The 27,283-nt window shown below is 63.5% G+C and overlaps 7 protein-coding genes across 8 annotated transcripts; 4 read left to right on the top strand and 3 right to left on the bottom strand.

Moving 5' to 3' along the window:
• The first annotated feature begins 53 nt into the window (after positions 1 to 53).
• Positions 54 to 2,798, top strand: CHLRE_03g186100v5 (uncharacterized protein). The gene is made up of 5 exons (XM_043061108.1): positions 54 to 328; positions 482 to 608; positions 718 to 863; positions 1,048 to 1,184; positions 1,430 to 2,798. The coding sequence occupies exons 1-5, from the start codon at positions 79 to 81 to the stop codon at positions 1,916 to 1,918; spliced, it is 1,149 nt and encodes a 382-aa protein (XP_042926237.1). The 5' UTR covers positions 54 to 78; the 3' UTR covers positions 1,919 to 2,798.
• A 125-nt stretch (positions 2,799 to 2,923) lies between these two features.
• On the top strand, positions 2,924 to 7,179 carry CHLRE_03g186050v5 (uncharacterized protein). The gene is made up of 7 exons (XM_001691950.2): positions 2,924 to 3,424; positions 3,644 to 3,715; positions 4,153 to 4,210; positions 4,387 to 4,483; positions 4,721 to 4,942; positions 5,135 to 5,396; positions 5,600 to 7,179. Exons 1-7 carry the CDS (start codon positions 3,331 to 3,333, stop codon positions 5,806 to 5,808), a joined length of 1,014 nt encoding a protein of 337 aa, XP_001692002.2. The 5' UTR covers positions 2,924 to 3,330; the 3' UTR covers positions 5,809 to 7,179.
• An 84-nt stretch (positions 7,180 to 7,263) lies between these two features.
• Positions 7,264 to 10,643, bottom strand: CHLRE_03g186000v5 (uncharacterized protein). Its single transcript, XM_001691785.2, has 10 exons — positions 10,310 to 10,643; positions 9,992 to 10,078; positions 9,805 to 9,845; positions 9,386 to 9,473; positions 9,085 to 9,122; positions 8,678 to 8,867; positions 8,441 to 8,474; positions 8,218 to 8,274; positions 7,908 to 8,053; positions 7,264 to 7,681 (listed from the first exon to the last, which is right to left on the bottom strand). Exons 1-10 carry the CDS (start codon positions 10,493 to 10,495, stop codon positions 7,538 to 7,540), a joined length of 1,011 nt encoding a protein of 336 aa, XP_001691837.2. The 5' UTR covers positions 10,496 to 10,643; the 3' UTR covers positions 7,264 to 7,537.
• A 140-nt stretch (positions 10,644 to 10,783) lies between these two features.
• CHLRE_03g185950v5 (uncharacterized protein) lies at positions 10,784 to 17,261 on the top strand. Its single transcript, XM_001691949.3, has 13 exons — positions 10,784 to 11,491; positions 11,710 to 11,801; positions 12,022 to 12,399; positions 12,634 to 12,698; positions 12,959 to 13,391; positions 13,568 to 13,632; positions 13,783 to 14,086; positions 14,247 to 14,419; positions 14,886 to 15,083; positions 15,254 to 15,590; positions 15,770 to 16,009; positions 16,219 to 16,438; positions 16,689 to 17,261. The coding sequence occupies exons 1-13, from the start codon at positions 11,080 to 11,082 to the stop codon at positions 16,739 to 16,741; spliced, it is 2,970 nt and encodes a 989-aa protein (XP_001692001.2). The 5' UTR covers positions 10,784 to 11,079; the 3' UTR covers positions 16,742 to 17,261.
• A 20-nt stretch (positions 17,262 to 17,281) lies between these two features.
• On the bottom strand, positions 17,282 to 19,783 carry CHLRE_03g185900v5 (uncharacterized protein). Of its 2 annotated transcripts, XM_043061106.1 has the most exons (5): positions 19,507 to 19,783; positions 19,214 to 19,305; positions 18,911 to 18,970; positions 18,406 to 18,668; positions 17,282 to 18,133 (listed from the first exon to the last, which is right to left on the bottom strand). In XM_043061106.1, exons 1-5 carry the CDS (start codon positions 19,668 to 19,670, stop codon positions 17,498 to 17,500), a joined length of 1,215 nt encoding a protein of 404 aa, XP_042926236.1. In that variant the 5' UTR covers positions 19,671 to 19,783; the 3' UTR covers positions 17,282 to 17,497. The 2 variants fall into 2 exon arrangements, with proteins under 2 accessions (XP_042926236.1, XP_042926235.1); XM_043061107.1 differs by lacking the exons at positions 17,282 to 18,133; positions 18,406 to 18,668 and having other exon boundaries at positions 18,792 to 18,970.
• Positions 19,784 to 19,836: 53 nt separating this feature from the next.
• Positions 19,837 to 23,533, bottom strand: CHLRE_03g185850v5 (uncharacterized protein). The gene is made up of 5 exons (XM_043061105.1): positions 23,018 to 23,533; positions 22,812 to 22,878; positions 22,356 to 22,456; positions 21,660 to 22,176; positions 19,837 to 21,426 (listed from the first exon to the last, which is right to left on the bottom strand). The coding sequence occupies exons 1-5, from the start codon at positions 23,365 to 23,367 to the stop codon at positions 20,938 to 20,940; spliced, it is 1,524 nt and encodes a 507-aa protein (XP_042926234.1). The 5' UTR covers positions 23,368 to 23,533; the 3' UTR covers positions 19,837 to 20,937.
• A 110-nt stretch (positions 23,534 to 23,643) lies between these two features.
• CHLRE_03g185800v5 (uncharacterized protein) lies at positions 23,644 to 27,229 on the top strand. Its single transcript, XM_043061104.1, has 6 exons — positions 23,644 to 24,111; positions 24,247 to 24,469; positions 24,598 to 25,200; positions 25,468 to 25,537; positions 25,795 to 25,909; positions 26,261 to 27,229. The coding sequence occupies exons 1-6, from the start codon at positions 23,974 to 23,976 to the stop codon at positions 26,507 to 26,509; spliced, it is 1,398 nt and encodes a 465-aa protein (XP_042926233.1). The 5' UTR covers positions 23,644 to 23,973; the 3' UTR covers positions 26,510 to 27,229.
• Positions 27,230 to 27,283: the final 54 nt, after the last annotated feature.

Genomic DNA, 27,283 nt, shown 5'->3' with positions numbered 1-27,283 from the left:
CTGTCGCGCACGCATAAATGTGCATCTCTGTGCGCAAACGCCTCCAGCCAAAGGTGTAAACTAGAGAAGTCGGCGGGCATGGGTCGCGGCGGTGGAAAGCCTGGTGCTCGGGGCGCACATGCTGGACGAAAACAGACATGGCAGGAATGGATAGATGACTACGAGGCGGCGAGCGAATGCATTTTTAAGCACGATGTTGAAGCGACAGTCATTGAAGCCGGTGGGCTTGCCCGTATCTCAAGTTTTCTGCCGGAGTTTGTCGCTGAGGGCATTCTGACTGTCCTCAAATCAATACCAGACTCCAAGTGGAATGAAACCGCCGCGAGAGGCAAGTTGGTCGGGACGCCGTGCTGGCCGCTCACCCCTGCCGCAGCCATTGCCACGGACTGGATGCAGCTGTGTGTCTTCCGCTGCCACTGGGGCGGCACATGGCCGCCGTTGGCATCTAACGTGTTGCGTGCCGTCTGGTCCCTGTCCGCAGAGGACTACCGGCAAAACAACATCTCGCACTCCTTCTCCTCCGTCAAGCAGGCTAACGGGCTGGATGCAGTCATCCGCCTTTTCACGTTGGTCCGGCCGGAAGCATTGCACGCCTTCTCCGCCGCCAAGTGAGCACCGCCCCCTTCCACTCATCATCAATACCAGATACCTCACCCTGCCCCGGCTGATGGCCCCCGTACGCTCACCCGCCTGTGTTACCCGCCGCCGCCGCCGTAGGTACTGCAAGCGCGACCACATCGCGCCGCACGACGACCGGGCGTACACGCAGGTGCGTCTGGACAGCGGACGCATCATCACCACCTCGCGCGACCTGGCAGTCATTTACTACCTCACAAAGGACTGGAAGGAGGAGTACGGCGGCGGTGAGAACTGGGGATCAGGACTGCGGGAAGGAGGGCATGGAGCTGGGCTGTGGTGCAGCGCGTGCGAGGGCTATGCATGGGAGGTGTGCGGCCGTGTGGGCTGCCACAGGCGTGGATCGATTATGATTGGACAGTGCTGAAACGCCTGTTCCGCCTGCTCACCTCGCCCTCCTGCCCTCGCTAGTGCTGGTGGACCTGGAGGATACCGCCGCAGGGCCCTCCGGCCGGCGCTACGTGCCGCAGTGGAACAGTGTGGTGGCGTTCAAGGTGCCGCGCTATCACGCCGTCACTGCGCTCACCACCGACCGGCCGCGGTACTCGGTGAGTGCGACAAGGGGGGCGACGCTACTGTGTATGGCACACGAACTGGGATGCCCGCTACTTTCGCATGGCCCGATGACCTGTTGACCCAGGGGCCCCCGCCAGGATGCCGGCGCCACACACCATCGAATGCTTTGTGGGACCACACCACAGCTTGAGCCCCTGCTTCCACCGCCAGCCCCCCACCCCACTCGCCTTGTCCTGCTGGTGCGCCTGCTTTCTAACGCGTACCGCCCTGCGAACAGATCTTCGGCTGGTTCCTGCTGCCGGGCAAGCGCTACCCGCTGTTCACGGGGGACGACCTGGAGCAGCACAAGCAGCGCACGCTGAGGGCCAAGCACGGACAGCAGCCGGAGCAGGAGCCCGAGGAAGAGGGCGGCGAGGACGAGGAGGAGGACAAGGACGAGGAGGGTGAGGAGGGTGAGGGGTTGGCAGCGGAGGAAGGTGCGGAGGAGGTGCAGGCAGCGCCGCGCAGCCATGCAGGCGCCGCCGGCTCACGCGGGCGGATAGAGCAGCCAGCCCCCAAGCGCCACCGTGGCGCGGAGGCAGGCGCGGCTTCGTCACATCAGGGGCACAGCGAGCGGCGCACAGAAGACGCTGGAGCGGTGGTTGGCGGTGCGTCCGCGGCGATGGCCATGGGCTCTGGCCAAGTAGGGAGCCGCGGCGGCGCGGTGCGTTCGATCGTCAGGCTGCCGGGGAGATGGCAAGGCCGCCGCAAGCATGCGTGCATCTAGCCAACACCGCGGCGGCAGCTCTGGGCTGCAGCAACTTTGGGCAGCAGGTCATCGTGCAGCGGCAGCACGGCATCTTCGAATCCGCCAACGCCGCAGCAGGGGGTGGCAGGGGCGGCGGGCAGTGTGAAGGGCGCCACTAAACGTGGCCTGCAGTGCAGACAGGCTGCCGTGTCGGCAGGTGCCCGAGAGGTAGGGCCCGTTCCGGGTGGTCTTTGGATGCCGTGTGGGAAGACGGTAGTCGACAAGTGGGTAACCGACAGGTGTGGCTGGGTGTCCTCCTTTCACAGCTGCAGAAATGTCCGTTATCACCGATGTGTCCTTGTCGCAACGGTGCGCAGGGAATGGCAAAGTTTGGGGAGATGTGTGCGCCAAACGAGGACTGAGTGGGGGAGTGTTGTTGGGCCTAAGCTTGGAGTCAGCAGGCTTTTTGAGAGACGACAGCTTCCAGTGGATATGTTCGCAATGATATGGCGTGTACAGAACACGGCGCATGTGGGTGACGGTGGGCAGAAAGTGGACTGGGCAGGGTAGTACAGACTGAACTGGGTAGTAGCGTGGATTCGGCAGGGCAGTGTGGACTCGGCAGCATGTGTGCATGTAATGCGAACTACGAAGGCGCTGGGCTCAGCGATTGGGCACGTGATGTCGGACCCAGCCACTCAGGCAACGGTGCTCATGACGGTTGGGTACAGGGGCTGCTTGGGTGCTGCTGGCCCAGCGGTCATGTTGGCCAGAGCGCGGGTCGAGCGAGGGAGTGAGCTCGGCATCATGCGTGGCATCATGTGGCTGGCCTAAGATCAACCCTAGCCGCGTGCCGTAAGCGTAAAAAGTGTGTTTGCAGCTTGCCCGTGCTCAGAGCTTTTTGTAAATTCTGCGGGGGACTTATCGAGGCCAGGGCCGGTGGAGGGCGGTGAACGGGCGGTGAGAACGACGTCCTTGATGCTGAGTTGCTGGGACTCCAAAAGCCACGCTGCCTGCGCTTTCTGCTGCATCAGTCTGTTGAAGGTCTAGTGATGCCCTTCATGGGCTGAGCAACAGAGAAGGCAGCGGGGCATGCAGAGATTGGAAGTTTTGGCAATTTGCCACCCAGTCCAGTTTGAACACATGTGTGGTATACAATTGCGGAAGAGTGGTGCTCATTACATTTCTTACCCGGCGACTTATACTTTGGAAGTATCAAAAAAACAGTACTGTCAGTCCACGCTTCTGACCGCTTCTCAGTTTCTGTAAGCCAACCAAGGACCTCACGCTGTCTTCGTTTAGCGTAATCCTGAAGCTACGAGGAGTGAATCTGCGCCACGAGCGGCTCGCTGCCATTAGAGCCCTTTAGAGTGCTGGTTCCAGCAACCAGAGCTCTGCGAAGCCGAATCAACCATTTCAAGCAAGGACGCTAGGTTAGGAGGTACTGAGGAATGTCAGCAGCAGTAGAAGCGACGCCAAACTCGCAAAACATGGAGAAAGAGCGGACTTCTGGAGGCAGCAACCGCAGCCATATCCGGATGTCCAGTAAGACCTGTCTCCCGATTAGCGACCGAGCTGGGCTTGGGCTGGGCCCTTCACGAACTCGAACGCTGACCGGCACGCGTAGTGTTCCCAGTGTGCTGGGCCTCGTTATTGCGTTCAAGTCTTACGTGGGCTAGTGCTCTTGGGCAATGCTGGCCAGAGTGTGACCACATCCGCTGATACACACGCACATGGACCGGCCGGTCGTGCCCTGCAATGCAGAGGTCAATACCAAGCTGAGGGAGGTGCTAAAGCAGTATGATAAGGACGGTGACCAGAAAATCACGCGACCAGGTGAGCGCGCATCAAGCGACATTTCTCGCACGTGCGCCAGGCGAGTCCCTGTCGGTGCTGGGGAAGGCGTGCTTCAGGGTCCCTGATGCATGGGCCCGTGACCAGGCGGCTTGGTGCATTGGGCAGAGGTGCGCTGCGCGGCCAGGGTGCGCCGCTGGACTCCCCACGCGTCCGCAGCTCGCTGGCAGCGGGGTCCGGCCACGGGCAGCAGCCGGTCACGCGACGCTGCGGCATGCGGGATCCGCAGCATGCGCTAAAAAGCTGGTGTTGGCCGTGGAGAAGCACATAAAGGACCAAGTCTAGGGTTTCCAGGCGCCACGTGCGGGTTGTGGGTGCCCTAATAGGCACTGGCCAGCAGGGCGACCTCATCAGGTGCATCTCACTGGCTGGCAAATGAACCAGTGCGGCTCCCCCGTGACCCGGCCCGCTTCATCCAGAGCTGGAGGAGGTCATCAACCATCTGGTGCGCGAGCAGTTCCAAAACAAAATATTTCTGTAAGTGGGGCGGAGTGCAGCCCATGAAAGCACAGGCCCTAGGGAGTTGAGCCACGGAACAGCAATGCCTTTACAGCATCCACACATGCAAAGCCCAGTGGGAACGCAGTAACGGCAGGCGCATGCACAGCCACATAGTGACTATACGGTATACTTGCCACCTGGGATTCCCACAGAGGCCTCCTGCTCGGCCTCGTCGTCTACTTCGTCCTGCTGCTAGGCTCCCTGTTTGCGCTCACTTGGGCGGTGATGCTTGCGCAGAAGGACACGGAGGTAACCTGCACGGCAGACGGGGGAGGGTGCGGGGGTGCGGAGTGGGTCACAGGGCGCCCTGTACAGGGGCAGGGCGGGGCTTGTGAGCTGTCTGCGTTCAACGCATGCTGCTGGTGGCGATACGGTAGCCTGGTTGGTGGTGCCTGACGTCCCAGCCGTACAGTAAGGGCTGCTGCACGTGTTGGAGCCATCCTATGGGTCCCAGCGCGCAGCCTCCGGTGGTCCCGGTGCGCGCAGGTGAGCGGCAACACGTGGGTGGTGAAGGGCACCAGCACGCCCATCTCGCTGGGCATGTCGGACATCTCCGTCGCCAACAGCAGCCTGGTGCTGCGCGGCAGCGGCGGCGGCGCCGGCAACAGCAGCAGCGTCACGCGCCTGTCCACCACCGTGCCCACCGTCAAGATGGCGGTGTACGAGGGCGTCTCGTACGATGACCTGTTGAAGATCGACCACATCGTGGTGCGTGCTTACTGGGGCTGGGGGACTACGGAGTACATCAAGTTGACGCGAGCGAAGCCTCTGCATGGGCACTTCGCCATTCTGGACCGTGTTATGTGCGCGAAGACTCCTGGGACATGAGAAGCCGCGGGCAGCAGCAGCAGCATATGCTCCGGCCTGGTTCCACCATTCCCTCTCCGCCCACGCCCACAGGTTCAAGGCATGCAGCTGCCGCCTCAGGTGGCTGTGACTGCGCAGGCCAAGATGTCGGTGCTGGGCGTCACGCGGGCGGCTGTCGCCGCGGCCTCCGGCGCCACCAGCACTGCGCTGCGCGTGGAGACCAAGGACGGAGTGCTGGTGCTGCAGGGCGGCGCCTGGTACCTGGAGGGGACCGGCGGGATGCTGCTGGCGGCCACGGGCATGCTGGGGTCCGTCAACGGACAGCGGGCACCCATCCAGGGCCCGGCCGCAGGGGGTGAGCTGGGGCAGGGGCCTGTCACGGTGCAGGCGGTGCATAGTAAGCTGGGCTACATTGCCGGAGGACAGAGCATGTGCCGGACCCAGGAGCACCCGTTGGCCGCGTCGTGATCCATTTGACTTGACAACATGGCCCACGTATGTTCAACATGGCCTCATGAAACAATCGCTGCCTTGTCGCCAATGCCGCTTGCTACACAGAGTCCTACACTGTCTATGGCTACAGCACCCACACGCTGAACGGCGCGGCCTCGGCGTCATGCACCTCGCGCGTCAACGCCACCAGCTGCGGCGCTGCCTACACCGCCTGCGGCTCGCCCACTTGGCCGCGCTTCACGTCTAAGAACTTTGCTCTGTGCGAGAAGGCCAACTACAGCACGCTTGCCACCACCGCCTCTTTCTGCTGCTAATCAATGGCTGAAGGGGGGCGCGAGGCATGGGCCAGGACCAGGCCGGACCGCTACTTGAAGCTGTTCTGTATTGCGTGGTTAGTCCACAAACCATGAGGGTGACGCATGCCATAACATCGCGGGACAGACCAAGCGCGCATGGACTGTGCATTGTGTTGCATGGGCGGATATGATGACATGGCGATTACTGCCGCGGTATTGCGAAGGCTGGCCTGGACACACAACAACATGGGTGCGAAATTAGCACGGTGGGCTTAGTCACAGCGATGTGGGTTGCTTGCTTGTTGAGCAGCTGCTGCGGAACCATTAGGCCGACAATCAGGACCGGCACAAGTTATTCCTTTATTGCCATATGCATTACAAAGACCCGTGCTTTTTGGCGGGGATTCTTAATTAGCGCGTGTTGACCATGCTCTGCCTCCCAGAAGCCCTTTGCTTCCTGCGTTGCTTGGCAGCGGGGTGGAGCTTCTATGGAGGTGGCGCCCCGCAGGACGCGGCAGAGGAGGCATCTTCGATTGCCTGTTCGTTCTGTGTGCGCGTGGCCCTGACACCCGGTTGATAGGTGCAAGCTCACGCTGCAGCGGAGGCATGGAGCGGGGGAGCGCGTGCCGGATGGAGAAGAGTGATGTGCGCCATCCATCGTCTTTATCAAGCAGGCTGAGCATCATGGTCGTTGATTGGTGCGGCAGTTGGGCACCCAGGCGCTCGTGCGCACCCGTGCTGCCTTTTAAAGACGTCTGGCGTGTGTATGCCACAGACACGGCCATAAGCACTCACTTATGACGACTCGTAATCTATAGCAATGGGGCCTTGCTTAGTTCGTGCATTTAATTCATATACACATCTGTACGCATGTCCCATTCCGCATCGTTATTAGGGCAGCCCCAACGCTTCGAACTGTGGGATGAGCCGATAGACCGGTTCATTAGATGCCTGATTCTAATAATGCCATAATATGGACGATTGAGAGTGGGCTCGCGGGGGGCCTGCAAACCTCGTGGGGCTCCTGTCCTGGCGTGTAAGTTGCTGACTGTCACTGTCCAGCCGACCTCCGTGGCATCCGTGGTGAGGGCATCCGAGGCCGGACGGCCTGAGCTCATTTGACAAGTTAATTGCGCCTAGTGCCGGTTAAAGGGGTAGCCTAAGACTAGCTTGGCGGCACGGGGAAGGGGGTGCGGGGCTGGGTAGCTTGGGGCGCTTCGCCATGGGATTTGCACCGTTCCGGCCTAGGCGAAGACCAAACACATTGTTGCTTTGTGTGGGAACGCGGCGACTGCAAGAGAGCCAATGTTCCGGTTAGCTGGACAGCATGGCTGGCCAGTGACACTGTGACAGTCCGCTGGCGTGGGTGGGCTGTATCGATGCCTCGCCTATGCAGGTCTAGAGCAGACTTCCCTCGTGAGCTGCGCCAGCAGGTCCCTGTTGCAGCCGATGCATTTCTTGCTCTCCCAATCATCAGGCACCAGGTTACACATGCGCAACCCTGCACATACACCAGGCCTGGCTCGTCCATACGCCAACTGCACGTCAGCTTATAACATGCCGGACCAGGCCAGGCCAGACCACAGACGGACCAGAACCATTTGCCCTAATACTGCCGTTGACGCCACCTCTACTGTAATGTCGCAATCTACTGTGACACTCGTTCTAGCCCTTGACACATCCTTTACACACACCCAGCACAACCACCACGCCGGCACTTGTTCAACCCATTGCGCACACGCATTCTTTACTCGTCGTCGTCGTCATCAAACGCGGCCTTGCTGGCCGCCAGCGCGTCATCCAGCGCCTTCTGTAGCGCCGCCAGCTTCTCTTTCCGCTTCTTCAGCTCCATGACGGCGATCTGGACTGGGATGTCGTTGTTTTGCAGGCCCTGCAATTGCCAAACCCATGCAATAACAGGCGGGCATTTCAATCAGACATGCAAAGCATAGTTGCGGTAGACTGGCACACGCGTCCATTTAAGCACGTACACGCATTCCTAACACGGTACATGACACACAGCGAGGGTCATCACACCAGGTGACACCGCATCGCTCGCATGGCCTTTGTGCTTCCCTTCGCCTCATGCTTCACAACACACATACAAGATGCCCCACCTGCACCTCCTTGAGTGACCGCACGTGCGCTGCCTGCTCCGCCACAGCCGCCTCCGCCGCCTCAATCTCCTCGGGTGTGGGAATGGCTGGTCCCGCCGCCGCAGCCTCCTCCTCCACGTCCGGCTCGCTTCCCTTGATGGTGTGAACTGTGGTGAGAGCGGCCAAAGAAGGCAATGGTCCCGCCGCCAGCTACTGTATGACATATGGCATACCCTCATAAGCCTGACACACAACCCTGCAGGGCTCACTGCTGTCGACACCTGCGAAATTTGCCCGCCATGAATGCAGCCGCAGGGCCCAGCCCACTCACCCACGCCGTCCTCGGTCTCGTACTGACTGAACACCGCCGCCTGGCCGATCTTGGTGCCTGCAGCATGAACGTGAGGTGTGTGACATGAGGCAACGAGAGGTGGCAGCCGTGTGCGGACGCGGGCGCGCGTGATGACCTGTCCGCTCTCCCAGGATGCTCCGAGCCCGCACAAGCGGCATCCATTGTTGCCTCCCGCGCCGCCCTGGCCCGCCGCGCGACTCACCGCTCCGGTCAATCAAGTTGAACAGCGTCACGTCCTGCACGCAGGGTCGCGCCGTCGCGGACACAGACGCGAAGGCAGCGACAACGACAGCGGCATGCGTCAATGCACAGCGACGCCCAAGAGGACCCCGTCCCTGAAACACGTGCCACACAACACGGCGCGGCGGCGCCCCGCGCGGCTCCTGGCGTGAAAAACTTACTAACCCCTGCACCAACCCAGCCTTTCCCGCAGGCGCACCTTGATTTTGAAGCGGCGGCCGGTTGATGACACGCGCCAGGCCTCATACCCTGTGACGTAACCGGTCTTTGCGGCCTTCTCCAGCAGCCCGTCGCGGTCCGTCTGCGCCGACTCGTCCACCGGCGCGGACAGCCGCGACGGCATCTTCAGCAGGTCGTCCCAGCTCTTCTCGAACAGATCCAGAGCCGCGCTGATGATGAGGGCGGGAGGTGCGGGACAGGTGGTGGGGCAGGTGAGCCTGGCGCTGCTGCTCACGTGTACTGCCGTAGCAACAGCAGGTGATGGATGTGCAGGTGGACTACAAACCATGCGCGCACGCTTCAAGCCCCCAAGCACATGCTCGCCCGCCAAGTTGCCGACTCCAGACAACCCGCCTGTGCACGCCCTGCCCAGCACGTGGCGCTCACCGGTTGCCGTAGATATAGACGGGGTCCTTGACACCCTCCTGTGGCAATGGAAAGATCCAGGGCATACGGCGCAAGTAGATTGCCACACCCTGGCCCCGCCGGGCAGGTGGTCGCTTAGCGGGTAGCTGGAGCCAGCTCCGTGCATAACCTTAAGGCAAGCCACACCAATAGTCCATTATTCCCTCCCAAGCATACGCCGCAACACACCTTGTACTGTCTATTATTCCCTCCCGAGCACACGCCGCAACACTACTTGTACTGTCCCACACACGCCCTCCCCTCTCCCCGCAACCGGACTCACCTGGAACTTGTTGTGTGCCAGCAGCGCGAAGGGCGCCCGGAACAGCGCCGCCGGCAGCTTCTCAAAGTCCACGCCCTCCAGCAGGTACCTGGAAACACACGAGCACACAGGCGAAGCGACAGCGGCGTGTGGGCTGGGTCCTGGGCTCCTGGCTCTGGTCAGGCGGCTAGCGTGCGAAGGCAGAGGGCAATCCGACGCGGAGCATAGCTGTCGAAAGGTGCGTTGCGGATCTTGCGATCGAACGTTGCCATCCCAGGGCCCCAGGTCTTGCTATTATCAGGCCCAGCCGGCGCTGGCACGGCACAATGCTTTGAGAGATATCTGCCAACCGCCTTCACGCGTGGGTGTCTAGTGACAGAGTCCCAACCCCAGCCGAAGCGGCCTAGTTGCCTAGCAGCGGAAGCTCCGCCGCCACTCACTTCTTTGTCAGGCGGTAGTAAGAGTCAGCCAGCGTGAACACCTGGTGGAGGGTGTAGTACCAGGTGTTTGCACCAGAGCGCTGAGCGGAGGCTACATGCTGGTAATCGCCCCAGGCACATCATGCGGGGGCACATGCCCCCAACCACCCAGCCATCTTCTCCCGCATGTACTCCCTCACATGCTCACCAGCATTCGCCCCTCTGGAGACACGCAGTCAGCGGGCACTGCATTGCTGGCGCCCTCAGTGGCGGCGGCGCTGCCGGTAGCCTCCTCCTACGGGGCCGGAGCGCCGTCGGGGGCGGCCGTGAGTCAGATGGCAAGGCGCTCGCCTATGTGTTCAGCATGTCCAGATCAGTGCTTTGCATGCTAGGCTAGCACACCACCTTATGCGCGTACACGGATCGGGGCGACCGGGGTGTGGCTGCTGGGCCGTGGCGTGGCGTCCACGCGGCATCCCTGGACACGCCACCTACGACATTGTGCCTGGCCGCGAGCGCGCCTCACCTTCTTCTTCAGCAAGTCCGCCAGTGCCGACTTCTTAGCCCCCTTGCCGCCCTTGCCGCCCTTATCGCCCTTCTTGGCCGCGAGAATGCAGATACGGCGCGGGGCTGCCACCACCGGCACGGCCACCACAGAGCGCCGACACCCTAGCCCTGTCGCTGCCCGCGAGACCCTATGAGACATTTGCATTCTTTCTAGAAGTCGGTAGGGACCAACTTATGAGTACAGAAGCAAGGTGCTGCGCGGGCTGTATGCTTGCAAGTGAACTAGTGCACGCGCAGCACGTAATTGTGCGCTCAATTGATCCCCCACACTTTAAAAAGCAGATTTTATTTGGTGGGATGCCATGGCAACTGAGCATGCGAAGCCACCAAGAACTTGTGAATTGGGAACCTAGCTGGCCGCTCATTCCGTCCATTGCTTTGCTTTACCGCCTGCTGCAAAGAGGATACTCGAAAAACCGTATATTTATAAATACCACCAAACGTAGTGGAACGCCCAGCTTCGCGCCTTCGATTGGCCTTGCACCGATTTAATGGTCAAGCGCGGACACTAGGCTGAGTGAGCAGCAGTCTATACATATATCTACCACTACGCCTACTCCTCGTGCGGCAAAGGGTGTGTGCCGCATCCTTGCATGTCGAGGGAGTTAGTGGCCGGGTTCTGACGACGCCCTACCAGCGGACGTCCATGTAGATGGCGGAGCACTCTGCCACGCCTTACAGCATCTAGGCCCAGGCGGCAGGAGCATCGCGCCTGGGCAGGCGGGTTCAATGGACTACGGAAACTCCCCCTATTCCACGGTCACGCTCGGGAATGGCTTCGGAGGCCTGGCACGCTCGCACTCCCTGGCCCGCAGCTCCTCGCTGCGCAACTCGACGGGGTCGATAGGCAACCCGGGGGGTGGGGGCTTCACCTTCGACGCGGCCGGGGGCGCCCGCGCCAGCGGTGGTGGGGCCGGAGGCTATGGAGGCGCTGGGGGTGCCGGTGCCGGAGCTGGGCCCGGCTATAGCCGCACGAACGGCGCGGACCCATACGGGCGCCCCAGCAGCGGCCGCGGAGGGGCAGGCATGCAGCAGTTGGGCGGGGGCGGGTATGCAGGCAGCGGCGGGGGCATGGCGAGCGGGCGCATCAGCAACTCCGGGGGCGCGCCGCTGTACAGCGGCGCCGGCGGCATGGTGGCAGGTGAGGAGCCGGGCGGGGTGCCAGGACCAGGGCAGGCGCGCCAAACACATGGGGGAGCACGTAACCTCCAACGTATGCGCAACATGGTTAATGATAATATTGATAAAAGGCAGGCAGGCCTTACCTGCACGCGCGGGCGTGTGTCCTTTCTGCACTTGGTGACAGCGGCACTTACACGCTCACCCCTCAACGCTCACTCGCCACGCACGCGGCTGCAGGCACCACTCAGCGGCGGCCCAGCACCTCGGGCGGCTGGGAGGCGGCCACGGCGCCGGCGGGCAAGGTGCCGCTCACACAGCGCCTCGCGCAGGTGGGGCGAGGCCGGCCGCGGCCCACTGGGCCGGTGCGGAGGCAGGGTTGGGAGAGGATGCCTGCCCGAGCCCAAAGTATAGGCCCCGACTTGTCATCGCATCGTGGGTTGAATAAAGCGACAGCATGGAGGCAGTAGGGACGCGTGCTGCCTAAGAACTGACGGGCCGACCTGGCGACCAGGTCAGTAGCTTGACGACGTTTTACTCGCCGCCCCGCAGGTGAAGGCGGTGTATGCTGCAGCCAAGTTCAACCACAGTCTGGACTCCGTGCTGCGCAGTGGCACATCAGCGCTGAGGCCGGAGGCGCGCGCCGCCGCCAGCAGCACCATGCGTCCCGGGACCAGCGGCGGCGGCGCGCGGCCGCAGACGCCGACCCGGCGCGAGGGACAGCGGCCCATCGGCTTCACGTGCTACCTGTGCGGGCAGCAGTACGGCAGCCAGAGCCTGATGAAGCACATCCCGCAGTGCCAGAAGAAGTGGGTCATGGTGGAGAGCCAAAAGCCGCGCAAGGAGCAGCGGCCGCTGCCGCCCATGCCGCCTGAGCTGGAGGCCGGCGAGCTGCCGTACACAACGCAGGAGATTGAGGAGTTCAACCAGGTGTGTGGGGAAGGGAAAGCGGATGAGGACAGGAGACTGCGGTCTTGCGCAGGCACAGGCAATCCTGACCTGGCATGTCCGTCCTTTCAATGAACACGGGCGGGGGAAGGCGAGCACACGTACACGGGCGGATGTTTTCGTGCTTGCGCAGCGATTTCGAATGCACTCAGCAGCACCTGCAATGTTGCATTGGCTCCACGTGACCCCCTGCCCCTCTCGGACACCACTTCGCAGCGCATGTACGGCTACTGGGACAAGGTGTCGCTGGTGGGGTGCCCCATCTGCGCCCGGACGTTCAGGTGGGGGCAGCACGAGATGAGAGATGCCTGGAGAGGCCTGGCCTCTGGGGGAGGGAACTTGGAACAGCTCTTGCATTTGCGCCTATAGCTCGCCACAGCTGACATGCAAGGGAACAAGCAAGGACAGCTCAGAGCATGACTGGCACTGGGGCAGCACGTGCTCGGCGGCTCCGTCCGCACAGCTTGTCAACTCACTGGGCCGGTGGCCACCACGTCACGTCACAGCTGTGCTGCCTGGCGCTTCGGATTACCGCATACAGGCCTGACGCCTTTGAGCGGCACGCGAAGGTGTGCACATGGGACAACCCCGGCGGCCCGCTCGGACCCAACAAGCACGCGCCGCCGCCTGGGGCGCGGCCGGGCGCCGCGTCGCCTGCGCGGCCCAAGAGCGGGTACGGCGGCGGCGGCGGAGGAGGAGGAGGTGGAGGCGGGGGCTACGGCGCGCCACCGTCGCCGTCGGGCTTGCCGGCTCGGCGCGAGGGACAGCGGCCCATCGGCTTCACGTGCTACCTGTGCGGGCAGCAGTATGGCAGCCAGAGCCTGATGAAGCACATCCCGCAGTGCCAGAAGAAGTGGGTCATGGTGGAGAGCCAAAAGCCGCGCAAGGAGCAGCGGCCGCTGCCGCCCATGCCGCCTGAGCTCGAGGCCGGCGAGCTGCCCACTACCGCGGCGGGCATCGAGGAGTTCAACCAGGTGTGTGAGGGTGGTCTGTGGCTGGGCAGGTGATGGTGGTGTCAGTACATCTACGCGGCTGGGAACCGGGTTCTAGCACGTGTATCGTGTATGACACGCATGTTCCGTATCACAGGAGATGATTGCTTTATACTTAGTGCCCCTACTTAATTTGAGGTCCTCCGCTCCTTCCGCAGCGCATGTACGGCTACTGGGACAAGGTGTCGCTGGTGGGGTGCCCCATCTGCGCCCGGACATTCAGGTGGGGCCCACGGAGCGTCAATGCTGCATACGGCTTGGGAGGGGTAGCCCCGGTGTGGGGCTGTCTGCCTCCGCTGCGGTACTCCCAATTTCTAGCTACCTTAATGTGTTCCTGTGCTACTTGGTGCTATGTCGTGTGTGCCGGCCACAGGCCCGACGCATTTGAGAGGCACGCCAAGGTGTGCACACCGAGCAACCCTGGCGGCCCGCTCGGACCCAACAAGCACGCGCCGCCGCCTGGGGCGCGGCCGGGCGCCGCGTCGCCTGCGCGGCCCAAGAGCGGGTACGGCGGCGGCGGCGGAGGAGGAGGAGGAGGCAGTGGCAGCGGGGGCGGCACACCGGCTCGCCGCGAGGGCGAGCGGCCACGTGCGTACGTGTGCTACCTGTGCGGATCGCAGTTCGGCAGCCAGAGCCTCAAGATCCACATCCCGCAGTGCTACGAGAAGTGGCTCAAGGTGCGTTGCTGTACGCAGGGGAGCCACCGGCAGGCGTCACACAGCTTTCTTAGTTGCACACGCCCACCGTTTCCTCGCCCTTGCCAGCACCACCATTGCCGCCTCCACAGCAAGTGCTAATCCTAGCTCGGCACTCACACACACGCACACACGCACCCAGGTGGAGGCGAACAAGCTGCCCAAGGAGCGCAAGCAGCCGCCGCCGCCGCCGCCCGAGCTGGACCAGCCTCTGCCCACCGACACGGCCGGCATCGACGAGTTCAACTCCAAGATGTTCGCCTACTACAACGGCGTGTCGCTCTACCCCTGCCCCAACTGCGGCAGGACCATGAGGTGAGGGCTTGTATGTGTGTGTGTGGGGGGGGGGCTGGGATGTTTGTGTGTGTGCATGCGTGTGTGTGTATGTGTGTTAAAGAGCACAAGGAAAACGTTGCGCAAAGACAGTGTATGCGATGCAGCAAAGCGACGGTTTACGGATGTTACCTGAATTTACCTCGCATACCTGCTGCGGTGAGCCGCCGGTCTTACCAACCGGAAATCGCGCAACCCCCGCTACATGTGTGTGTATGTGAGTGTGCGCGCGCGTGCGGAGCCGGGATGATGGGGATGGAGAGGCGGAGGTGGTTTGAAGGGGGGTTTGCGGGACACCGGCTTTTCGCAACACGGGTAGTCGTGTGGCAGGCCGTGATGGCATCAAACCGTAATGACTGAAACATTGAAGGACAACATGTTCACTTAAGCAGGCCTTGAGACACCCGCACACACGCACACGAACGCACCCGCACAATTACGCCCACAGGCCTGAGGCGCTCAAGTCGCACATGAAGGCGTGCACAGCGGACAGGCCCATGGCCCGGCCGGGGGCGGGGGCAGGAGGTGGCGGGGGAGGCGGAGGCGGAGGTGGCGCCGCCCGCGGCGGCGGCGGCGCGCCGGGCGAGTATGACGACGGCGGCGGTATGGAGCTGGAGCCGTGTGCCAACTGCGGCCGCAAGATGAGGTGAGCTGGGGTGGTGGAGCCATGTTCTGAGACACACAGGACCCGTACTCTAGCACCTCCATCCCTTCGCATAGCTGATTTTGCGTGTCTCCCAGCGGCCCCGCAACCTTGTGAGCAGTTGCCGTTCTTCCCTCACCTCCGAGCCATTCCTCCTGCTTGTTCCTGTTCAGGCCCGAGGCTTTGGTGAAGCACCAGCGCATGTGCACGCCCAGCAAGCCCATGAAGCCGGTACGACCCGCGGGCGGCAGCAGCGCCGCAGCCGCATCCTCGGCGGGTGGCGGCGGTGGTGGTGGCGGCGGCGGCGGGTACGGTGATGACGGTGACGCGGGGCCGGAGCCGCCCAAAGCGGCCTACAGGCTGCCGCCCGATGCCGGGGGCGGCGGTGGCGGCGGAGGGGGCGGTGACTACTACGGCGACGAGGGGGAGGAGCCGCGCGTGCAGTGCGGCACGTGCGGGCGCAGCTTCCTGCCGGGGGCGTACGAAAAGCACTCGCGCGTTTGCGCCAAGGTGAGGGCGGTGTGCGGACATGCGGGGGTGCGGTAGCGCGGGCGGAGGTCTCGTGGTGGTGTGACAGCCCCTGAGGCAGTCACAGGGCGCTGCGCCAAGAGCCTTTGGTGTTGAACATGCTTGGCTATCCGGGGTTGCCGACACGACTCCATGCATGCAAATTGTTGTGCGGCTTGCAGGTGTTCGCTGGCAAGCGCAAGGTCTTCAACAGCGCCGCCAAGCGCGTGGGCGGCACGGATGCTGCGGCATACGTCAACCCCCGCACCTTGACAGCCTCCTCCCCCGCGCGGCCCTCGCCGCCCTCCGGGCCAGCGCCGTCGGGAACTGGAGGGCGCCCGCGGGCAGGCGGCGGCGGCCGCGCGGGTGGTGGCGGCGCTGGGGGAGGCGGCAGCGGCAACCAGCCTGCGTGGAAGGCCAAGGTAAGCATACGCGTGGCCAGTCTGCAATCCAAATGCATCCTTGCACAGCTACTCGCCACGCAACCCCCTTTCCCTTCCACAACCCCACCCCCTCCCTCCTTCCTGCCCCTCCCCCTCCCCCTCCACCTCCCTTCTCATCAATGTAACCCCTCCACCTCCCTTCTCCACCTTCTCACCTGTACTGCCGCCCCACACACGCCCGCCCGCAGAGCAACGCGCTGCGTCAGGCCATGTCTGAGATGCGCAAGGTGTCTGCGGCCCTGGCCCGCGGCGAGGACATCCGCAACATCCCGCACGTACCCTCCGCGCCCGACCCCAGTCTGGTGCAGTGCCCCTGCTGCGGCCGCCGCTTCAGCGCGCAGGCGGCGGAGCGGCACATCCCGCGATGCGGCGGCATCCAGGCCAAGCCCAAGTTCCTCAAGGCCGGAAGTGAGTGCCCGGGAACTTGAGGGAGGGGGCGGGGGGCGGGGCGGGGCGGGGCGGGGCGGGGCGGGGCGGGGCGGGGCGGGGGGTGGTAGAGAGGAAAGAAGGCTGGCAACAGCGGTGCGGGGTGGCGTAAGGGAGGTGTGCGCTGCGTGGAAAGCTCCTGAGGAATGTGCACTGTCGTGGTGTGGCTGGAGACCTGCACACACGCGGCACTGACCTCGGGGCCCCCTTGCCCTGAACTTGCCTTCTGCAGCGGGCGGTGCCGGCAAGGGCGCCCCGGACAGCAAGCCCCTGCCGCGGTGGTGAGTCGCGCGGCAGGAGCGGCGGCGGCCGTGGACGGCTTGTGCGCTGCGGCGGCCACAACGGCTGTATGGACAGCGTCGGATTCATGAAACTATGTACAGTCGACCGTTGGTGCGGCGGTAAGCTTGGCAACAGGCTCGTCAGCCAGTGCTTATAAACTACTTTTGTGGATGGCGAGCAGTGTGTTCGTGGTGCCGAGCAAGCACGATGAAACGGAAGTGACAGGGCGGTCATGCTACACCCATGGTGGATACATGACAGTGTGTGGTGTTGACTGGGATTGGGAGATCGCGCGTATATATGTCGCAACGTGACACGGTACTATATCTGTTTATAAAACACGGGCTTGCGGGGGGCTGGGCTCAGGGTGGTGTGAAAAGCAGTCCGTGGTCTTACGTGTGGGACAGCATGGTCATGGACGACACATGCTGGCGACGGTTAAATTGCATTGCAAACGAGACGGACCTGCTGATGGAGACAGGGTTCACGAAGATGACTTGAAATTGCGTATGAGTCTGTAAGCATGGACGCCAGCCAGCCCATTCAGGTCACGATTCAGGTTACTCGGGGAGCGTCGCCACTCCCCGAACAGAACAACGCTGAGCAATGCAACAGCGTCCCAGCCTCTTGGCCTCCTCACACACACGTCAGCGCCTGTGCAGCCGAATGCCCACACGTCTCCGTCGTATGTGCCAATGCTGCCTGTGCACAACCAACCGACCGGCGCCCGTCACTCGCCGTACGTGTGTCCACCACCCTCTACGCCTCTTCCGCCACTGCCCCGGCCGGCTCCGGGCACATGACCCGCCGGGCCTTCGTTGCCTGACTCTCTGCGCCGCTGCCGTGGCGCTGATGCCAGCGCGCCAGGTACTCGTCAAACGTCACCGCGCGGCCGACCGTCCGCCGCCGCCGCCCGGACCTCTCCGCCTCGCCCATCTCCCCCTCGCCCACCTGCTCCTCCACCAGCAGGTGCCCATTCACGCCGTGCTCCTGCTCCAAAATGAACACGTACATCTCCAGACGCGGCACCGCTGGTGACGTCAGCGCGCGCTCGCCGCGGGCGGCGACCTCCTGCTCCCCCTCCTCCTGCTCTGCCTCCGCCTCCGCCGCCGTGGCTCCACCACCGTCGCCGCGACCGGCCAACACCTGCGCCTCCCTCCGCCCACCCTGCTGCTCAGCACCGCCCTCGTCGTCCACTCTGTACGCATCCCCGAGCGCCGCCCCGCCGCTGCGCGCCAGCGCTGCCTCTCGCGCCGCGTGTGCCGCCGCCTCCGCCACCCGCTGCCTCAGCGCGTCCGCCGCCGCCTTGTGCTGGCGCGGGTCGTGGCCGGGGTCGTGTATGAATGCCAGCCCCACCAGATTGTCGTAGGACAGCGCCGCACGCAGCTCGTTCCACTGCAGGGGTGTTGATGGTTGGCCGGCAGGGGGGTCACAGGGAAACACTACCATCCTAACCAGTGTGGCAGGGTGCTAAAGGGGCAATGGACATGTCCGATGTGTGTGTTGGTGGGGTTAAGCAGAACACAAAGCGTGCGCTTTGAGTGATGCATCACCAAACGCACAAGCTGGCAGCAGCCTGCCAACGTCGCAAGCGCTCAGCGCACCCCTACCCACCCAAGCCTCGCCCTGCTTCCTTGCCTTGCCCGCTTCCACGCCCGCCCGCGCACCTCAATGCCGCACGCCTCCGCCTCCTCCGGCAGGTGCGGCAGCGGCTGCCGCTCGCAGTGGCCGCGGAAGTCAAAGTCGCGTGTGCGGAGCAGGCAGCCGGGGCCGGGGCCGCCCGGGCGGCAGTCGCAGTAGCTGGGGGGCGGCTGGCCACCGCAGGCGTTGGCGGTGTTGGCCATGTCGTTGTGTGCGAAGTAGACGTAGGGGCCGCCGGGGTGGCGCTGGTGCGGCGGCTTGGCGGCCTCCATGCGCTCGTGCGACTCCCCTGAGGTGAAGGGGTGCGGGAGTGCGGGAGTGGTCTTGGGAGCGGGGTTGAGAGGAGGAGCATTGGGTCCAAGCCCGAAGTGGGGGCAGCCATGGTGCCAAGTGATACTGAAGGAGTGCAGCTACCAAGGGAACGGTGATGGTGGTCAGCGCGCCCAAATCAGCTCGCACAATTCCTGCACAAAGGTTCATCCACGGGTTTCAATCCCACACAGCCTGACCACAGCTTTGATCACCACTCACACACGCGTTGTAGGTCGTGCAGCGAGGCGAACACAGTCTGGTTCACACGGTCCCGGTCGCCTGCAGGGAGCGGGTGGGGAACTGGGGATGGAGGTTGGAACGCACAGCGGCAGCACAACTGGCTTCACAGGGCCTCGCCGCCTCAATACACTGCACACGTAGCGGCGACGTGATCTGCGGGCAGCGCCTGCACCTCCGCAGGCTCCGTAAGTGCAGCACATGTTGCAGCTCCCCGCGATGCGCTGCCGTCTCCCGCCTGCCCGACCCCGCCGCCCCCGCCTGCTGGCCGCCCTGGCCGCTCACCGAACCTGGCCACGCCGGACCCCACTTGCTGGCCGCTGGGCTGGTGCCGCAGTCCCTTGAAGAACAGCACACTGCCGCTCATTAGTGAGGAGCTGCAGGGCAGCGAGTGTGTCGTGTGCGAGGAGGAGAGGGGGCGAGTGCATGCAACGGAAAGGGGGTGGGTGCGTGTGGAAAGGAAGGCAAGACGGAAAGCGACCCGGTGACTCATCCTCCGCCCCCACGACACTGTGCCGACGCTCCGCTAGTGGGGTCAGTGTCGGTTGGTATTTCCAGCCCCCGCCGCAGAGCCTGACCTGTCCTTGAAGCACTTGTCGCGCTGCTCGATGCAGGAGGCGGGAATGGAGTGCAGGACGAGTCTGTCACCTTTGTAAAGCTCGTAAATGGCTGTCGGCCCCGCCGGGCAAGCGCCAGCGCCCGCGACTGGCGCCGCGGCCACACCGCAGGCGTCGCAGCTCATGTCCACGGAACCGTAATGAGAGAAGTTCGGTGCAACGGCACGCGGCTGCGCGCAGCTGAGCGCGGCGACCCAGCAGCGGCCTCGCGCGCACCGGCGAGTGCCGAGGCGGGAGCGGGCTGCGCCGCAGTTACTACGGGTTGTTGCTGAATGACGCGAGAGCAAATCAACTGGTCTTAAGTTACAAGCCGAGGGCGCAGGCACCTTGGAAAATGGACGAACAGGCGAGGCGGGCGCTGGCTCGCGGCGATGGCTCACCGGCCGGGTGCCCACCCCATGCACGCCCTGGTCTTCCGATGCGTCACTCCAACACACTGGGACCTCCGCCGCATCAAGTCCGCACACCGTCAACATGAACTGGCGGTGCAGGGAGCGTGAAAGCACGGGCGAGCGTAAAAATCAATCGTGAGAAAGCGGATCCCGCCTTGCCTCCCGCGCAGGGATCTCCATGAGGCATTAATTCCACTTCTTGAGTCAAACCGAATAGCAGGCTGAAACAGGCAGAAACAAAACCGAAAGCTATCGTACACAGGGCGGCCCCTCTCAGGGGCAGACCAACCAACAGTACACAAGTTCCCCCTCAGCTCCGAAGAGCTCACGCGGCTCACACGCGCACGCCCACCTCCGCAACCGGCCCCTGCCGCTGAACCCCGGTAGCAAGAGTGCAGACCCGCGTGTGCAGCACCGCGGCAGGCAGGGGACCACAAAAACAATCTAAGCACGCTGCGCATTCCGAATCTGGTCAGCCGTCAACAGCCTCGAGTCAAAACGTCGTCAGTCGTCATGTCAGAAGTCAAAGTTCAAAGTCGGGGTAAGGACAAGGTCCATATTGCGGGCAGCACGACTGCCATGTGTTATGTTTGGAAAGTCAAGATGTTCATGTCTGACTGCGAAGTATGCACACCCTGCCACTGTCATGTCATGTTCATACACACACCCCGGTGGGGCGCAGCGCCTTCCCATTACCGCCTCAGCCAGCAGCAGCCGCAGCAAATAATATAAAAAGAAGCGCTCATACTCTGCTCGACACGCGTTTGAATTCAAGCCCTCTCGTACCCGAACTCCATCTCCATCACTCTTACCGCGCGCGCGGCAGCCTGTGCCTGCTCACGCCCCCGCCTCCCGCGCCCTTCCTCGCTCCCTCTCCAGGACAGCGCCTGTGCGGCGCCAAGCGCACATGCCACATGCAATGCAGGTGCGGGGACCGCACCGTCGCACCAACGCGCCACTCGCCACTCCGCGCTCCTCTCCACACCTTCGTCTCCTCCCTTTAAAAGGAGAAGCCGCCGGCCCCACCGCCCAGCTCCAGCTGCCCCGCCGCGCCGCCCAGCGCCACCCGCATGGGCCCGGTGTGCTCAGGCAGCTGCCCCACCAGGTCCTCCGCGTCCTCGTCACTCAGGTGCGGGCCGTACCGCCCGATCACGGCGCTCGCCACGCGGCTGGCGAACTCGCCCGCCGTACGCGCGTCGTACCCCGCCATCATGGCGTATGTGAAACCCGCCATGTAGGCATCGCCGGCGCCGCACGTGTCCACGGGGCCCTGCGGAAGCCAGTACGGCGGCACGGCGTGGATCTCGCCCATTGCGCACACGTAGCTGCCCTTGCTGCCCGCCGTCACCACCGCCACGGGGCACAGCTCCGCCAGCGCCAGCGCCGCCCGCTCGCCCGCCTCCTCCAGCTCCTCCTCCGAGGCGGTGGGCGAGGACGCCAGCGCCGCCGGGCCGGGCAGCCCAGCCAGGTTGGCCGCCTCGTCCTCGTTCTGCGGGTGGGCGAGAGCGTGGGCGTATGTGAGAATGGGCAAATGCCGCAGCAGCCAGCCACGTGCCCCCTGGCGTTTCACAGCTCCGCGCCATGTCGGGACTGGGAAGAACTACCCGTCCAAACCCTAAGCAGCCTCCCTGGCTTCCTCCCCGACCCGGCCCCTCCGACCCGCCCCCTCCGACCCGCCCCCTCTGACCCGCAACCCCTGCCTCCCTGCCGCCCCCCACGCACCGTGAACACCATGTCCACGCCGCGCGCAATGGTGCGCAGCATCTCCTCCCGGTGCCGCGCCACCACGCCCGGGTCGCCGGCCGTCATGGCCACCTGCGCGCCCGCGGCGTGTGCGATGCGGATGACCTCGGCCATGTAGGCCTCGGCGCCCTCCATCTCCCACAGGTAGCCCTCCATCACCACCAGCCGGCAGCCGCGCACGGCCGAGCGCAGCCGCTCGCTGAGCGCCAGGCGGTCCGAGGTGAAGAAGGACAGGAAGGAGCGCTGCGCGTCGGGCGTGGTGAGCACCATGACGGTGCCGGTGTGGCCCTCGGGCGAGGGGTGCTGCTGCTGCTGCTGCGCAGAGTGCGCGGGCTGCTGCTGGGGCTGCTGGGTGGGGTGCGTGGGCTGGGGGTGCTGGTCGTGGGGTTGGGGGTGCAGCGCGTGCTGCGCCGCGTGGTGCTGGTGCGTGTCCAGCAGGCAGCGCACGCCAGCGCTGCGCAGCTGGGAGTTAAAGTACTGGCCGAGCGTGTCCGTCCTGAAGGGGAGTTGGGCCACAAATCGTAAGAAAGAGCCAGTAATGGGGCGTACAGCAGCTCGTTGTTGTTCCGTCTTGTGTCCCTTTCTTTTCTTTCTTGGACAACCCCCTGGACCCGCTTTCATTATTCCACTTTATACGGTATCCCAACCCCGAACCCTCCAACCCTAGCCACTCACCCCAGGCTGCCGCCCAGAGCCACGCGCAGGTCCTTGCCGGCGGCGCGCGCCAGGCGGGCCACACCCACCAGCGTGTTGGCCAGGGAGCCGCCAGCGCTGACCTGGAAGCCAGTGGACGGGATGCAACAGGGTGAGTGGGTGGCGTGGTAATGAATGGAAAGCGTTGCATTAGATGAGGTGTGGCGAGGGGCAGTAGATTGAGGTGGGCGGTGGAAAGCAGGGTCGGCGGTGTGACCGGGGCTGTTGCGGATGTGGGCCGTCGGCGACAAAGTGAGGCCCCGGAAAGGCCACGCTTGCTATGTCCCGCCAACGATATGCCCTCAAATTGAGAGTCATGCTGAAGTTCGACAATGAAAACACAAGAGAGCGCCAGTCTAGCCAGGCTGACGGCGGTGTTGGGCACCAAGTGGCATGCGCGGTTGTGGGGAACTGACGACCACGCTCCGTCGCCCTCACCTGGCTGGGCGCGCCAATCTCATCAAGCGTCTCCATCACCGACGCACGCTCCTCGACGGTGATGACGCTGGGTTTGGGAAAACCGCAGCGGAGACAAGGTTGTTCGGCGGTGAGGCCAAAATCGCTCCGACAAAAACACACCATTTCTCTGGGGCCGATCCCACCCAAACGACCCTGTATAACTACTTGAGACTTTGCAAGCTTACCGTCGCCCGCCGAGCGGCACATTGAACGTGGAGAGCAAGCTAAAGTCGACGGAGGCGGACCAGTCGACGATGGCTTGCCCAAGCCCAAGTATATCGCTGTTAAAGCCTCCCGAGCCTGCAGCTGGTGCCACGCCGGCCGGGGACGCGAGACGCGAGGCAGTCGGCGCCTCAAGTGCGGCTGCAACGTTGATGCTGGGCGTAGACCTGGGATTGACGGCGCAATTCAGCACCTGAGTTGTCGCCCGGCGGCCGGCACGGCGCGACAAGCTGCGACGGGCTGCAAGCTGCGGAATGCAGCGAGGCGAAGTCGACGCCACTTCAGAAACGCAGGGAATGCGAAGCGCAGACATTTTTGTGGCTGAAACTATACACTCATAAGTGGGACGCCAGGCCCACTTTGAAAACTTCGCTTCCTTCGGGGACTGGTGTGTCCAGAACCCTGCATCAGGCCGATGTCCCATGCAGGGGCTTCCGGCGAAGCTAGAAGCCGGTGCCGGCTACCAGTGTCTGTTAATCTTAATGAAGATAATTGGCCAGCCAACATGCACACTGCGTGACCGACAAGGCGAAGCCGACTGGTCAGCTTCCCGGCCAGCCAGCGAAGCGATTTTCTGACGCCTATTGTAGTGCACATTACAATCGAACGCTGTAAATTATTATTGAGCCCTTGCATCGCACGAAATACTTGTTATCAAAAGACAGGAGTTTTTCTCAAACGTCTTTGCAGCGACATCTATAGGCGTAAACTCTCTTATTCAAGTTTGCTCAGATATAACATCAACGACAAGTTATAAGCACTTGAAGGTGGAAGTTGCACGCGAACTGGAAGACTGGTTCAAATGGTTCAAGTCTGTGGCCTAATAAACCACTACTAACGGAGCGTTTCTTTGGTCTCCCCATGAGCACTGGACCAACAGCCCGTGAAGTTTGAGCGAGGACTCGATCGGACTTCCCAAATGCTTGTAACGGGGTTGGTCCTCGCAGCGTGTGCGGCCGTTACGCACACCTGCATCGACACGCTGCGAAAGTATGCCAGCACGACATGGGGGATTTCCAACGACGGCCTGGTCACTGTGCCTGCGCTGCTTGACGCCGTGAGCCGGGGTGGGGGTGGGTGGGCGGGGTACGGTGGGAATGAACGCTAGGCAAGCAAGATACACATGTGTGTGGGTTCCGCCTCTGGAATACATACTGCCCAATGATCAGCACTAGCCTCGGCGCACCTGCAGGTATTCAGCGTCAGCTGGGTGGTGCTATCTGGGCACTGGCAATCCATATCCACGGTCAAGCACCCCCAGGTGTTTGCCACGGCCACGCTGTCGTCCTCGCTGCTGCTGCTGCTCAGTAGATTTATGTACCAGCGGGCCGTGTGCATGAGCCCGCTCAGCCTCACCATTCCATACCTGGCCTTCACGCCAGCCATCCTCATCGTGACGGCATACATCTTCCTGGGTACGTCCTGGACTGTCGCGATGGGCTTGGATCGTGCGGCGGCGCGCAAGAATGGGGAATTTGGACCCTGCCTTTGGCTTCTGGGTCTCCCCTAAAGCACGTGGACCCACCGGCTGTCGCCTTCACAGGCGAGCTGCCCGGCAGCAGCGGTGTGGCGGGCGTGTGTGTGGTGGCGCTGGGGGGTTACCTGCTCAACCTGCGAGCCGCCAGTGCCAGCAGTAGCAGCAGTAGCGCCGGGGCCGCCGGCCTCAAGTCTTCAGGGGACTCGGGCTCGGCGTCTAGCTTCGGCACGTTAGCAGCGGGTTCGGCGGCGGCTGCTTCAGGCGGGGGGCTGCAGCTCCTCGGCGGGCCCGGCGCCGGCGCCACCGCTGCCGCGGCCTTCACTGCCACGTCGACGTCAACAGCGGCGGCGACCGGGCTGCTCATGCAGCGCGCGGCGCCCTCTGCCTTGGCGGTGGCAGGTGGTGGCGCTGGTGGCGGCGGTGGCGGGGCAGGGCTCGACCTGGAGTCAGGACCCGTCAGCAACGGTGCTGCGGGGGGATCCGGCGGCAGCGGGGCGGGCGTGTTCGGCGGCGGCGTGCGGCGGTTGCTGGGCGGCAAGCACCTGGGGCTGGTACGGCGGCCGTCCAGTGTGTCGGACCTGGTGGCGCGGCCGACGTGGTCGTCGGGCACAGGGGCGCTGGCGGCGGTGCTGCCGTGGCACCAGGAGCCGGGGACGGTGCTCATGATAGGTGAGCCGGAAGGGGCGGGGGTGGGGTAGTCGTGTGGCGAGGGTTGGGGAACGTGATGGAATGGGGTGTTGTAGGTGCATCATGGGAGCAGCTGTGGTCACCGGCCGACTGCTGTCTGGAGGGTCCTGCAGTGCGGGCAGGGGCGCATGCCCACATGATGGCGCGAAGCGCGGGCACAGCGGGTCCTTGTGCATATGTCTTGGCTGGGTCATGAGCGCGTGGCCTGCCGTTGCGGCGGCTTGTGCTGCTGCTGCTGCGGCTGTGCAGGTGTGGCGGTGATCTGGTCGATCACGGCGTCACTGGACAAACTAGGAGTGCTCACGGGGCCATCCATCTGGTGGGTTGCGGGCGCCTGAGGCGCGCTGGGGGCGGGGCGGGGGCGCAGCAGCACTTTTGGGCATACGGGTTAGACACCTGTCCGCACGCAGAGCAGGATGCGCTACAAACAGGGCAAATAAAGTGCCAAACCGCTTGTGAGCCAGCCTTGGTGGTGTCCGGATGCCCGGCACGCAGTGTACTGTCACTCCCAGACCAGCCACCGCATGCACATACACGCTTACATGCACTCCCTCTCACGCGCCTCTACCACCACAGGATGTACTTCGCCGTGCAGCGGCTCACCATCGGCGGCGCCTCCCTCATGTACATCTGCGCCACGGAGCCGCGGCTGCTGCTGCTGCTGCGGGACAACCTGGGAGTCATGATAGCGGTGAGGCCGTGCGGAACTGGGAAGGGAGCGGCGCTGGGAATGGGGAACAGGAATGAGTTCCTGAGTACGAAAGTGGGAATGGGAATGGTGGGCTAGCGGGTAGGCGAGCAGGCGGTGCGTTGGAGGCCAGTAGGGGCGGCAGAGCTGGGGGCGGGCCGGAGGGCGGTGCGGGTGCACGGGCGGGCCGGAGGCCGGTGCGGGTGCACGAGCGGGAGCGGGACTGGAAGCGGCCTAGGATGAAAGGATGCGCTGGTGCTCTGCGTGGCGTCGGACGAGGCGCAGTCGGGGCTCCCACTCCCAGCATGTATGCAAACACCTTGCATGCGATGTATGCCATTTGGCTGCTCGCAGGTGAGCGCGCTGGAGCTGGCGGCGGTGCTGCTATTCCTGAACGCGGTGCGGCACTTGCTGGTGTCGTACGTGGTGGCCATAAAGCGCTGCAACGTGCTCATGAGCGTGCTGCTGGGTGCGGCGCTGTTCCGCGAGTCCATCCGCAGCCGCCTGCCCTACATCTTCCTCATGATGCTGGGCGTGATGCTCATCGTGCTGGAGCCCAGCGGCTTCAGCATCACGCACTCGCACAACCGGCTGGCGGATTGAGAGGCCGGGGAGTTTGGATACAGATGTTGGGGGTAGCGCGGCCTGGCGTGGCGCGTCGGCGGCGTCTCGCTTGTGAAAGCGTTGGGCGTTGGTGCGGATCGGTGGGCGTGCGTGCAGGACGCAGGCAGTGGGGGCTAAAAGCATGTCGGACGTAGGGTGGTGGCGGGTGATGGAGACCTGTGGTGCAAGCGAACAAATGTACGCCGTGCAAAGCTGTTCATGTGATGCAATCAGTTATTGGCTTTGTGAGCCCGGTTAGAGCGCCTCATTGATTGGCTCAGGGGCAACTGACAGGGATGGTCGGGATGTAGCTCGTACATGCGTATTTTGGCCGACTTAGACGCTGCCTGCAGGACATAGCTAGCCATCGCCATGTGTGAAGCAGATGACGATATGTTCATATGGTTCCCGGTCGTCTGGGTGATGGCTAATTGGCTATTGGCCACGGTGCGGCTGCGAGAGGCAGGAGTTGTTGCACTTGCACAATTGCCGTTATAAGCACGCGATTTGGCTCAGTTTCAACTATTTCAACTAGCGCGGAGCGAGATTGCCATCACTGCCTCACTGGCCCACTACGAAAACAACGCTTTGGGGCTGAACCTAAAGCAATCGGGCCCGAGGAATGGGACAGCAGCCGTGACACGCGTGCCACCTGCAACCGGATGTACGCTCGTCCAGTGCCCCGCAAATACTGTCGCTGTGCGGTCGACCGATAGCGATTTGTATACAGGCAAAGCGGCAAACTGCCCGACCCTGGAAGTCTGAATAGAAACA

This window comes from Chlamydomonas reinhardtii, chromosome 3 (assembly GCF_000002595.2).
Source record: "Chlamydomonas reinhardtii strain CC-503 cw92 mt+ chromosome 3, whole genome shotgun sequence".
NCBI classification, from domain to species: Eukaryota; Viridiplantae; Chlorophyta; class Chlorophyceae; order Chlamydomonadales; family Chlamydomonadaceae; genus Chlamydomonas; species Chlamydomonas reinhardtii.
Note: the sequence above shows the minus strand (reverse complement) of the source record. Positions and strands in the feature narration are given on the sequence as shown.